The sequence below is a fragment of the Ailuropoda melanoleuca genome, chromosome 4, assembly GCF_002007445.2.
Source record: "Ailuropoda melanoleuca isolate Jingjing chromosome 4, ASM200744v2, whole genome shotgun sequence".
Classification (NCBI taxonomy): domain Eukaryota; kingdom Metazoa; phylum Chordata; class Mammalia; order Carnivora; family Ursidae; genus Ailuropoda; species Ailuropoda melanoleuca.
In genome coordinates, this window is record NC_048221.1 from 130,619,679 (window position 1) to 130,632,274 (window position 12,596).

General features: G+C 41.0%; 1 protein-coding gene and 1 non-coding gene across 3 annotated transcripts in view; both read left to right on the forward strand.

The window, feature by feature from the left end:
- The first annotated feature begins 4,821 nt into the window (after positions 1–4,821).
- The window catches only part of NT5C1B (5'-nucleotidase, cytosolic IB), a 22,494-nt gene continuing 14,719 nt past the window's right edge, over positions 4,822–12,596 (forward strand). Inside the window, exons 1-6 of one of the 2 annotated variants that reach the window (XM_002914990.4) lie at positions 4,822–4,933; positions 6,915–7,004; positions 7,313–7,495; positions 8,103–8,240; positions 10,109–10,573; positions 10,876–11,043. In XM_002914990.4, coding sequence (XP_002915036.1) covers positions 4,901–4,933; positions 6,915–7,004; positions 7,313–7,495; positions 8,103–8,240; positions 10,109–10,573; positions 10,876–11,043 — 1,077 coding nt within the window. In that variant the 5' untranslated portion in view covers positions 4,822–4,900. The remainder of the gene's footprint in view (positions 4,934–6,914; positions 7,005–7,312; positions 7,496–8,102; positions 8,241–10,108; positions 10,574–10,875; positions 11,044–12,596) is intronic. The other variant, XM_002914991.4, reaches the window with a different exon arrangement.
- On the forward strand, positions 11,695–11,797 carry LOC117802098. Its single transcript, XR_004625155.1, has one exon. It is a non-coding gene; the product is annotated as a U6 spliceosomal RNA (small nuclear RNA).

Here is a 12,596-nt window from a genome sequence, read left to right on the forward strand (position 1 = left end):
TGCTCCCTCTCTCCCTGGCTGTCTCTCTCTCTCTCTCTGTCAAATAAATAAATAAAATATTTTTAAAAAGGGGCCCCTGGGTGGCACAGCGGTTAAGCGTCTGCCTTCAGCTCAGGGCGTGATCCCGGCGTTATGGGATCGAGCCCCACATCAGGCTCCTCCGCTATGAGCCTGCTTCTTCCTCTCCCACTCCCCCTGCTTGTGTTCCCTCTCTCGCTGGCTGTCTTTCTCTCTCTGTCAAATAAATAAATAAAATCTTAAAAAAAAAATCTTTAGGAAAAAAAAAGAAAGAAATAATACCAAACAATCCCATCACCCTTTGCCCAATAGATCCCGAAGGCAGCATCTTGCCAAACTGTAATACAGTATCACAGCCAGGATATCAACATTGATACAATCAGGTTAAAAATACAGAATTCTTCCACCATCATAAGGATCTCTCATGTTGCCCTTTTATAACCATATCTAATTTCTTCTTGCCCTCACCTACTTCTTAAACCCTGTCCACTATTGTCCCCATTTCTATAATTTTATCATTCAACGATGTTATATAAGTGGAATCAAACAGAATATAACTTTTGGGGATTGGCTTTTTTCACTCAGTATAATTCTCTGGAGAGTCATCCAGGTTATTGTGTGAATCAAGGGTTTGTTTCTTTGTATTGCCGAGTAGTGTGATGTTTGTGTAACCATTCACCTATGGCAATCTTGTTTCAGCAAGCCGTCCAGGCAATTCTGATGCATGTTTGTTTTTGAGAACCACTGATCTCTAGACAAAGAACTTAAAAAGATAGGGAAGAAAAAAGGCATTTTTCTACTTCGACTTCCTACTCACTGAACTTACGGGTCTTCTCAGACAGATGGGAAACCACTCCTTTTCATCTTCACCACTACTGTTAACACAGTACTCTGTATCCTGCTTATGGCTGCTATGCATTTCTTAAGGGATTGATGTATTTATTTAAGAAATATTTATTGCGGTGCCTCCTAGTAACTGTTCCAGGCACCAGGAAGACAGCAGTGGAAAAGGTATACCGGTCCCTGCTCATGAATAACTTTCAAGACAGTGAGGCCAGAGGAGACAATAAACAAATAAAGTCAGGTCAAAATAAATGCCGTCAGCTTACAGCCCAACCAACCCGAGGTGGCCCTCTTGAACACAACTCCTGCATGAGCACTTGGATTCTGGTAGGCCCATCCAACTACATGTTTGAATCTACTGGTCACTGTGGAAAGATTTTGTACTAGGAACTTTACTTTAGCTGAGTAAGAAGATACTCAGGAAAATATTATTCATAAGAGCAAAATCTTGGATATACTCCAAATATTCGATAGTAGGGAAATACTTATGCAAATTGTAGCAGACCCATTCTAAAGCATATGCAGTCATTAAATTGATGGTTACTCGGAGCAGGTAACAGCATGAAAATACCTGTGTTTAATATTATATAGAAAAAAAGCAAGATACTGAGTTATGAATCCTATATAATTCTAATAATATTTTACAAAGATTAAATTTCAAACAAATGGATGAAAAAACTTTGGAAGAATATAATTGTGATTATGACTATCAGGATACTGAGTTCACAGACGCTTTCTTTTTTTGAACTCTCTAATTTTCACTTAATTTTATTATCTTTGAACCTATCTATCTACATACATATAAACATTTTAAAATACTAATAAATGTTGACATTCTGACATGTTAGTGACTTTTATGTCTTTACACTCAGAGAAGAAAAGCTATGAAAGCAATAGAGCCACTTTCCACAATATTAATTTCAATAGATCAGGGTGGACATGGTGAAGAAAAAGATTCTTCAGAGTCTTCGCAGTATATTAGTGCCTAGTTGTATTACTCAATATGTATCCTATGTTATGAAAATCTCCTGGCTAAAGGAGAGTTTACTAGTGTCCTCAGAAATTTTGCATAATATCACAACCTCATAAGAAAATAAGAAATAACAGAAGGATAGCCAAGTAGGAGTCATGTCCCACAAACAACTCTGCAATGCCCTCTTAGCTCTGTCAAGAGAATGGGTATATTCCTCTCAGTAACCACGGCAAGAATCAAAACACATTTGCCAAAAATAGATGGAGAATGCCTATTTAGACATGTTTGTGGTATTCCACAATGTCTTTTTAGCCTTTTATGGAGCTCTTTTTTTATTTTTTTAAATTTTATTTATTTATTTTTTTAAGAGTTTTTATTTATTTGACAGAGATAGAGACAGCCAGCTAGAGAGGGAACACAAGCAGGGGGAGTGGGAGAGGAAGAAGCAGGCTCATAGCAGAAGAGCCTGATGTGGGGCTCGATCCCAGAATGCCGGGATCACGCCGAGCTGAAGGCACACGCTTAACCACTGTGCCACCCAGGCGCCCCTATGGAGCTCTTTTTTTAAAACAAAAACTGGAACTGACAATGAAAATTTCATTATAAAAACCAATTTTGTGTGATCTGGGAAGGGTGCATGACAATGTCAGAACTTTGCAGCATCTTGGCTTTATTATTAAGGTTGAACTCACAGAGAAGCAAATCCAAGACAAACAGAAGATATGTTGCTGTGATGGTTAATTTTATGTAACAACTGGACTGGGCTAAGGGATGCTCAGATAGCTAGTTAAACATTATTTGGTGTACGTACATGATTGTAATCTGGAAGAGATTAGCATCTGAATCAGTAGACTGGGTAAAGAAGATCCACCCTTACCAATGTGGACAGATATCATCCAACCCACTGAGGGTTCAAGCAGAACAAAAAAAGGTGGAGGAAGGGTGAATTCTCTCTCTCTTCTTGAGGTAAAACATCCATCTTCCCCTCCTGCCCTCAGACATCAGAGCTCCTGATACTCAGACCTTCAGACCCTGGGGCTTAAACCAGTGGTCCCTTAGGTTTTCAGGCCTTTGACTGTGGATTGGGAGTTCACCATTGCCTCCCCTGGTCATTCAAACTGACTTACATCACTGGTTTTCCTGGTTCTCCAGCCGGCTGATGGCATACTGTGTGACTTCCCAGCCTTCACAGTCATATGAATCAGTTCCCATAGTAAACGACTTCTTATATATCTATGTATCTCCTATTGATTCTGTTTCTCTAGAGAACCCTGACTAACACAGCTGCCTACACATATGTGTAGTTTTCAGTGCTCAACAGCAAAGTTAATCATCAAAAGATAATAAAGAAAAACAAATCAGGAAATTTGAAAAAATACAAATAATTATTTAATATCAGCCTTAGCACTCAGAACAAAATGATATATTTAAATCTCAGTACATAAAATAATTCAAAACATTCATGAGGCTCATATTCTATCCTAAGCTGTGTGTTATGGGAAAAGACCAATAATCAAGGAACTTATTGAATATATGGATGCTGATTTACATGGAAGAGTCATGGAAAGGACCAGAAGGAAAAGCCTATCTTGGCTGTAGACTAGAAGGACCAGACAGAAACCAAAGACTCTTTCATTCCCTCATCTCTGAAAAATCTTCCTCCTGTGTCTCAGAGCTCTCTAGCTTTTGTTCCTGCTACTCTAACTGCCTCCTCCACCAGTAGGGCTAGAGAGTTTAGGATATGGGAAGAATCACCAAACTGACATTTGATTGATTATACATGTATACGAACAACAAGTATTTAAACTTCTGTTCCTACAACCAGATTGCATTGGAGACTAGAGATTTTTATTTGAATTCTCTAGTATAGCTACAGCAGAATTATAAATAAAACAGTAATAGCTAACAATTTTTAATCACTTATAAATACCAGGCACTGTCTTAAGTACTTCATACTAGTTCAACCATCACAACTACCATTTGATGTTGATCATTTTCTCCATGTTATAAATACGGAAATTGAGATTTAGGAAGGTTAAACCACTTGTTCAGGATCACCCCGAGATACTGGCAGGGGCTGGGTTGCAGGAGGACAGTGGAGAAAGAACTCAAACCCAGGTCCTCTAAACTTGAGCCTGCATGTTTCACTTCCTGGAAGACCCCTTAGAGAACTTCGCTCAAAGTCAAAAACTTCTTCTGATTTTGAAACAAAGTTATCAACTCCAATTACAAGAGGTGGAAATCTGCCTTTGTTCATGATGGTTCCACCAACTCAGGCTGGTACGTGAGTCTCTTATCTAAAGCTTGGGTGAAGATAAAATCAGAGCCATAAAATGCATTATATTAGTAGACCCTGTAAACCAGAGTTGGGGGCTGGATTTTACATATTTTCTGTGTATATACAAGAGGGACAAATGAGTGTATAGAAGTTCAAGGATGGGGCAAATGGCAAGAAAGACAGTGCGAGTACCATTCTACTACACTGTGTCTGGTCATAGGGAGAATGCTTTGAATTTGTGACATAGAAATGGTCTTGGCACTGTGAAAGACCCAACACTAAAGCTAAAAACAAGTCTAAACTCCTTGTCTAGAATGAAATCTCAGATATCAAAAACAGTCTGCAGGTTGCAGAAAGTTCTCCAAAATCTGTCAGGATGAACAATAATAAATGATTGGGTCCACAAATGAGTTTACCATTCATTTTGGCACTGCCAAAAAATGTACAGCCACAGTGGGGTTTATATGATGAGTAATATAGTAATGTTTAAAAAGAAAGAAGCAGTAATATTGATATTGCTTCATATTAAACATTTTAACATTGTTTAGACATCACTTCCTAAAAACTCTAAGAATGGTTATGAGTGGATGTACTCAAATATGAAGAAATACTATTGCTTTTTTTATAGTCACATATTCAGATTCAGTTTGTTACTATGGAATCACATATGATGTCATAAATTTGACATTCTAAATGCCAACCTAGGCAGAGCAACAGAAACATCAGGAAATGGAGCTGGGGAGAGGAAAACCTGCATAACCACAAAAGAAATTCAGGACTTAAAAGCAATGAGTCAAACATCTCTGAAACAGAAAAAGAAGGTGAGTGAATTGAATGTACTAGAATCTTGCCAAAGAGCTAAGGAAATGTAACATCAACAAATGCAGATATCATTACCTCTGGGAATGTTCTGCAACAATTACATCACTTCAGATAATGACTACTTGTGGGGTACAAGGAAGGAAACTAAAGAATATGAAGAATGGAGAAAAATGAGATTAAAGCATTCAGAATCAGTCAATCTAATAATTCAGGATTATTAAGCACATGCTCATATGTTAGTGGCAAAAGGTGAAAACACTGTTGCTATCTTTGAAGAATGCACAGCCTAGTAGGAAAGAGAATACATAAACAAAGTACAATTCGGTGCTCAGGAAAAGTATGTACAAAAGACACAGGCAACACGAAGGAATGTTTAACTCTGGGAACTTTTCCCAGGTCATGCTGAGCTGGGTTTTGAAGAACGTAAAGAGAAGAGGAGGTTACAAGGAAATAGGGTGATACACAGGCAAATACAAGTGATTTAGCACAAGCGAACATAGAGATAAAAGTGTACCGTGGAGGGCAAGTTGGAGGTAGACAAGATACACCATGAGGCTCCTGGTCTGTAAAACCAAGTGAATGAAGAGTGTACCCAGAAATGAAGCATAATTAGATTTATCCTTTATAAATATCGCTTTAAATAGATAGGGTCAATGGATCTAGAAGTTGGGAGGAGTTGAGATTATGAAATCTAATCAAAAGTCTATAATTCTAAGAATTCAGGCCCATAATGATCTGAGATCTGGAACAAGGCAATGATAATAGGGATGGAGAAAAGGGATTGAGTTGTAAATATCTTTTGCAGTTATAAGTGACAGGGTTTTATGGTGACGATGTGGGGAGTGGCTGGAAGGATTTTAGGATCAGTTCCAGGACCACACAGCTCTGCCATTCTCTGCAGTCACAGACTCAATCACCCAACTAACACTGATGCAAAAAGAGTATTATGCAGACTGCTCCTGAACACACTGGTCTAAGCTAGAAGATGAGCTCTTAAACACAGAAATAACACTAATCTCGATCGCAATACAGCTACCGAATTAGCATGAAACAATACAAATAATGCTCCAATACGATGGTACTTCCCGCAATGGAAAATGAACATATTTGAATAGTGTCCATGACACAAATCATCTCCCTGTGCTCTCCTACAGTCTTCCCTATTAGTTTGTTCACGAGAAACCTCTTTTTTACTCTAGCTAGAAAATATGTACGGAAGGCAGGACTGTCAATAGATCTGCACAGGATTAAGAACCTTGATTTTAAAAAACAAGCTATTATTGGTGAGGTTTAGATCCACAGAAGATTAGAGTTAGGGTTTATTAAGGAAACAAACAAAAGAAGTTTCAATTCTACACAGCCAAAGGAAAAGTTCCTTAAGTAGCAACCTTCAGAGTAGTAGAGGAAATAAGTTATTCTGTGTGAGCGGGCGCCTGGGTGGCACAGCGGTTGGGCGTCTGCCTTCGTCTCAGGGCGTGATCCCGGCGTTATAGGATCGAGCCCCACATCAGGCTCCTCCGCTATGAGCCTGCTTCTTCCTCTCCCACTCCCCCTGCTTGTGTTCTCTCTCTCGCTGGCTGTCTCTATCTCTGTCGAATAAATAAATAAAATCTTTAAAAAAAAAAAGTTATTCTGTGTGAGCATTCCACATTTAAATCAAAGTCCTGCTGAGCTCGGGAAAATTCTCCCATAGCCTTTTGCCTGATATCATTTGTTTAAATGATAAATGCCTCATGCCTCAAATCTATAAACCAACAAATTTCTATATTAAAGATTGTTTACATAGTTCTCTGATATGTGTTATTTTTATTAACGTCTGTTAGAACAGAGGGAAAAATGTCTAAAATTTATATGTATCTATATATATTTTATATTGGCAATGAGACAAATTCTAATTTTTATTCATCCTTTTATTCCCAAACTCAAGGTTTCTAATGCTCCTGAGATTAATTAATAAACATTCTTTGTTTCCATATTAAGAATGAGACTGGATCGAGGAACTCAAAAGACAGCCTAGACACAGACAAAAGAAAGGATTCTGAGAAATCAGGAGTTCGTCTGAGCACTCAGGTGAGCTGACCTCTTTTAGAGTTGGAGAGAGAATTAAGGAGCAGAAAGCATAACAGAAAATTTAAGGGGGCAGGAAAGTTCTGGGAGAGAAGACTGAGCTGCCAAGATTTCTATTAAGAGATACCTAATGTCCTCATGGAGAGGTTAAGGACAAACTAGGAGAAGCTGGTCCCTGCCTTCCCCACCAGTAGACATCCCCACAGCCATCTTCTCTGCTCAGCCTATGGGAGGAGACTGATCTTTGTGCAGATCAGGGAGGGGAGGGGAGTCTGGCCGTCACATTGACCATTTTCTGCACAATCTTTCAGATGAGGCGTGCAGTCAATCCGAATCACTTGCTGAGATGTTGCCCCATGCGAGGTCACTCGTCGTGTAGACGCTGCCTTTGTGCAGCTGAGGGAACAGTACCTCTTGGCCCCTGCCGCACAATACGTATTTATATTCACATGTGCCTGTTGTGGGAGCAGGGCCGGCAGATCACCATGATCAGGGTGAGCAGAGATCGAACTACTGATTTTGGAGGGGAACCACAGGCAATCTGGGTGAGGGGAAGGATATGGGGAATAGAAACTTCCACTTGCCTCTCCATAGTGTCTTCCAGTCTGATTCCTCCCAAAGGAAATGCTAGAGTGCTCTACTCTTCCTTAGGCAGCTGCTTGGGAGCCCTGATGCAGCCTCACTTAGATGCTAGCTGCCCACGTCTTTGTAGTTTGCTCAAAAACGGTAAATATGTCTTCTTAGCTTCAGCTAACAGGCTTAACCTTAAGGGAAGAAGTGGGCAAAAGATCAGAAAAATGGTCAACTCTACCATGTTCCATATAAGAAGAGTCACAGGTGAAAAAATATGAGACCAGATTCGTTTCTTAGTTTTGGATTCTCCTCCAGGTGGATCTCCACTTTTTGCTCATCACAGAATTTAGGATTGGGCCAGAGCTAGAATAGTACCTAAGGGTCAATGTTGAATTAAGGTCATATAGGACAGGGACCTTCTCATCGGGTTCTACTATGTTTAGCTTGAAATGGTTGTTCTGTAGGCATGTGCATGGCAGGAGTGGGTGATGGGGTATTACACTCCTGGGTCTCTTCTTTCCTCCAAAGGGATCGAAGGAACTATCACTGCCAAAGACTGATTCTCGAGGGTACCTTGTGCGAAATCAGTGGTCCCGAACTTCACGAAGCCCATCCACCAGAGGTCCATCAATAGACGAACCCCGAAGCAAGAGCACCAGTCTTAAGGTAGAGATGGGAGATGAAATGAAGGAGAACATGATATAATAATGATGATAATGATAATAATAGTTAACATTTATTGATGCTTTCTATGTCCCAGGCCCTGTTCTATATACTTCACATGTTTTAGCTAATTCAGTCATCATTACAACAAACAAAAAAACAAACCCATAAGCCTCATTCCACAGTTGAGAAAATTGAAACACAGAGTAACTTGCCTAAGATCTCATATTAATAACACTAATAGAGGTAGATAAAGACTAGGGTCACTAAGCCTATAAACTGTACACTTATTTAATGATTAAGCCCTTTAACTTCTCCTTCCTTTCTTCATTCATTCAACAATTATTTAATGAGTAATCAAGCCTTAGAAGATGGGATGGATCAATGTTTATAGCAGCAATGTCCATAACAGCCAAACTATGGAAAGAGCCCAGATGTCCATTGACAGATGAGTGGATAAAGATGTGGTATATATATATACAATGGAACACTACTCAGCTATCAAAAAAAAAAAAAAAGAAAGAAAGAAACTTGCCATTTGCAACAACGTGGATGGAACTAGAGGGTATTATGCTAAGTGAACTAAGTCAATCAGAGAAAGACAATTATATGATCTCACTCATATGTAGAATTTAAGAAACAAAACAGAGGATCATAGGGGAAGGGAAGGAAAAATAAAACGATGAAATCCAAGAGGGAGACAAACCATAAGAGACTCTTAATCATAGGAAACAAACTGAGGGTTGCTGGAGGGGAAGAGGGTGGGGGATGGCGTAACTGGATGATGGACATTAAGGAGGACATGTGATGTAATGAGCACTGGGTATTATATAAGACTGATGAATCATGAACTCTACCTATGAAACTAATAATACACTATACGTTAATTAATTGGATTTAAGCTAAAAAAAAAAAGAAGAAGAAGGGGTGGAAAAATCAACAAAGTAGATAAATTGTTGAAAAGTGTTAGATTGTGTGGTGCTTTGGTCCCTTAACTAGGCCTGGCCCATGAGAAGAAAATGCTAGTTTTGAAATTAAGTTTTTGGATGCACAGAGAGTGAGAGACCTCACCACTGGGAGAACATGTATCTCTGTGAAAAGTGGCTCAATAGTCTAACCAAGAATATGCCTTTTGAAACATGTGAAACAATCACAAAATCTGAAATAATACATGGATGCCTAATAATTTATTGCACACCTTACTAAAGGTATTTTTCTCTAGAATCCTTCCTTTTTATAAAGGAAGATTATCTCTCCAAATAAGCCCCACTGACAGAGTTCTGAAGGCAATGGGAAGATACTTGGTTCTCCAGTGTACCAACCTTCCCAGCAATCACTGAATTAATCACAGGGCAAATGTAGAAAGAGATACCTCCAGGTGTTTTGTAGAGTCTGCTGGTGGGAACATCTGGTCTAGTTGCTCATAGAGTTAACTGGAGGTCACAGATAAAGGCAGTGGTTAGCAAGGACCTTTACTAAAGCCCTCCATCCTACCTGGAGGTCTCTGACTGAGCAAGTATAAGGGAAGCAAGCAACAGAACTTTGCAAACTACAGGCCAGCTGGGTTGGCTACGGGCAAGGAAGAAGATCTGTCAACTCCAGGAAAAAAAAAAAAGTGCGAGGTACTGATGGGGGAAGGTAGCGGAAAATAAAAGCAGTCTATCTCTGTGTTCATGTAACAGAAATATCCAATAACTGGGGCGCTGAAACATCCGAGCCCCTTCAAGCCCTGCTGAAAGGAGCTAGGATGAACCAGGATCCAACTAAGGGCTAAGAATGGAACAGAGGGAAGGGGAAGGCTTCTTGACTCCTGCCGAGCAGAGACGGGAACAGGTGAGCATCTAACTCAGACTTCCGCTTTCTTGCTCCAGCTCCCCAGTAGCTCCACGACCTCCCGGACTTCATCTACCTCCCCCAGCCAGCAAGATTCCCTGAAGCAGCTGCCAGAGGAGCCCTCGCCGCCCACGCCGCCTATGCCTTCCACTCCACCCATGCCTCTCGACTCGCGTCCTCCCACCCCCCCGGAGCCCTACAGCTCTTCCCGGCGCAGCACGAAGATGCATGAGAATCCCGAAGCCTGGGCTCACGGCATCATGGGGGATATCCGGGACTCCCGGGACTCCACGCAGCTGCGGGATTACCCGCGCACGCCCCCCACCGAATGGAAGTCATACGCCCAGCGCAGATCCACCTACTCCTCCCAGCTAGACCGCGACTGTCTGTCGGAACTGCCCAGGCAGCATCATCAACGGGAGGAAGAGGACGAGGACGAAGCCTACTGGGCCTCAGTGAAAACTCTGTATGAGAAGATCCCGAGCTGCTCCCGCCCCCGACCGGTGAGCAGGGCCCACCCATCTGGTACTAGAGACTCCCCTCCTGGCAACCCTCCAAACCTGGGTCTCCCCCAGCCTCCCCTCTCTACAGTGTGTAGGGAAGTCCTGCCCAGACTCCTGCTTCTCCCCTACCCCTGCAACCTCAGGAGTTGGGAGGGAATCCCAGCCCTTGGCTGTCTCCAGCATCCCAGCGCTCCAAGCGAGGCCTAGCTGTTTTCATCCCTCCTTGCCCTGGCATGAGCCCCTTTCCAGAGCCCTTTCCTCTGTGTGACTGACTTTCCTCCCATTGGCACCCTTCTCTGCAGCCCAAACCCAAGAATGCCATCACCATCGCTGTGTCATCCCGGGCGCTTTTCAACATGGTGGACGGCAGGAAAATCTATGAGGAAGAGGGTCTAGAAAAGTACATGGAATATCAGCTCAACAACGAAAATGTCATCCTGACCCCAGGGCCCGCATTCCGCTTTGTTAAGGTACCCTGCAAAACTGTGTTTGGAAGGTCAGGACCCTGGATGGAGAGGGAAGGACCCAGGCAGGCCCTTGGGATCTCAACCAGTTTCCCTTATAATTCCTGGTCCCCCGTTGTAATTCTTGCCCTTTTCCAGTTGACCCCAGGTCAGCTTATACTTCCAAAAAGGATCCTAGACTGGTAAGGAAGGGCCTCCAATTCTAGATTTGGGATGTTGAGAAGGCCCTCAGTGGAGTTCTAATCAAGACACCTGTAAGAAAAACCTTTGTTCCCTTACTAGGAGAGGTAACCAGAAGCAATAATGAGTTTACAATCCCAGCAGTAGAAACAAAAGCCTCATTAAAATGAGATGAAATTCACTTTAGCTGCTTTTGCCTCAAACGTAACATACTAAGAAAATCAATATGATCTTGGTTGGCACTTGGGGGGGGCATGATTTTATTAGAATAAGTAAGGTTCTCTGAACTTACACTGAAATGTATAGCATTTGTAACACTGATCCCCTATATAACTTATACAAATGTTACACAATAACATCATAACCAGCCAGAAAAAATGACAACTACAAATTTTGAGTAGAAAGTACTTATGGAGCATGGTAGAAGCATGGGAGGAAACCACTAACCTAAAGACTCATGTTTAAAAAATAGACAAAGTGAGTTGGTAGCACATATCCTAAAACTGGAACAATACAGAGACCATTATCATGGTTCCTATGCAAGGATAACATGCTACCTCATGAAGCATTCTATAGTCTACATTTTCATAATAAATAATAATCAAGAAGGGCACTATATTATTCTTAAAGGATGTATCCAACAAGTGGATATGACAATTATAAATATATATGCCCCCAACAGGGGAGCAGCAAGATACACAAGACAACTCTTAACCAGAATAAAGAGACATATAGATAAAAATATATTAATAGTAGGGGACCTCAACACCCCACTATCAGAATTAGACAGAACACCATGGCAAAAACTAAGCAAAGAATCAAAGGCTTTGAATGCCATACTCGATGAGTTGGACCTCATAGATATATATAGAACACTACACCCCAGAACCAAAGAATACTCATTCTATTCTTATGCCCATGGAACATTCTCAAGAATAGACCATGTTCTGGGACACAAAACAGGTCTCAACCGATACCAAAAGATTGAAATTATCCCCTGCATATTCTCAGACCACAACGCTCTGAAATTGGAACTCAACCAAAAGGAAAAATTTGTTAGAAACTCAAACACTTGGAGACTAAGAACCATCCTGCTTAGAAATGACTCGATAAACCAGGAAATCAAAAGTCAACTTAAACAATTTATGGAGACCAACGAGAATGAAAACATAATGGTCCAAAACCTATGGGATACTGGAAAGGCAGTCCTAAGGGGAAAATACATAAGCCATCCAAGCCTCACTCAAAAGAATAGCAAAATCTAAAATGCAGTTTTTATATTCTCAACTCAAGAAGCTGGAACAGCAACAGAGGGAGAGGCCTAACCCACTGACAAGGAAGGAGTTGACCAAGATTAGAGCAGAAATCAATGAATTAGA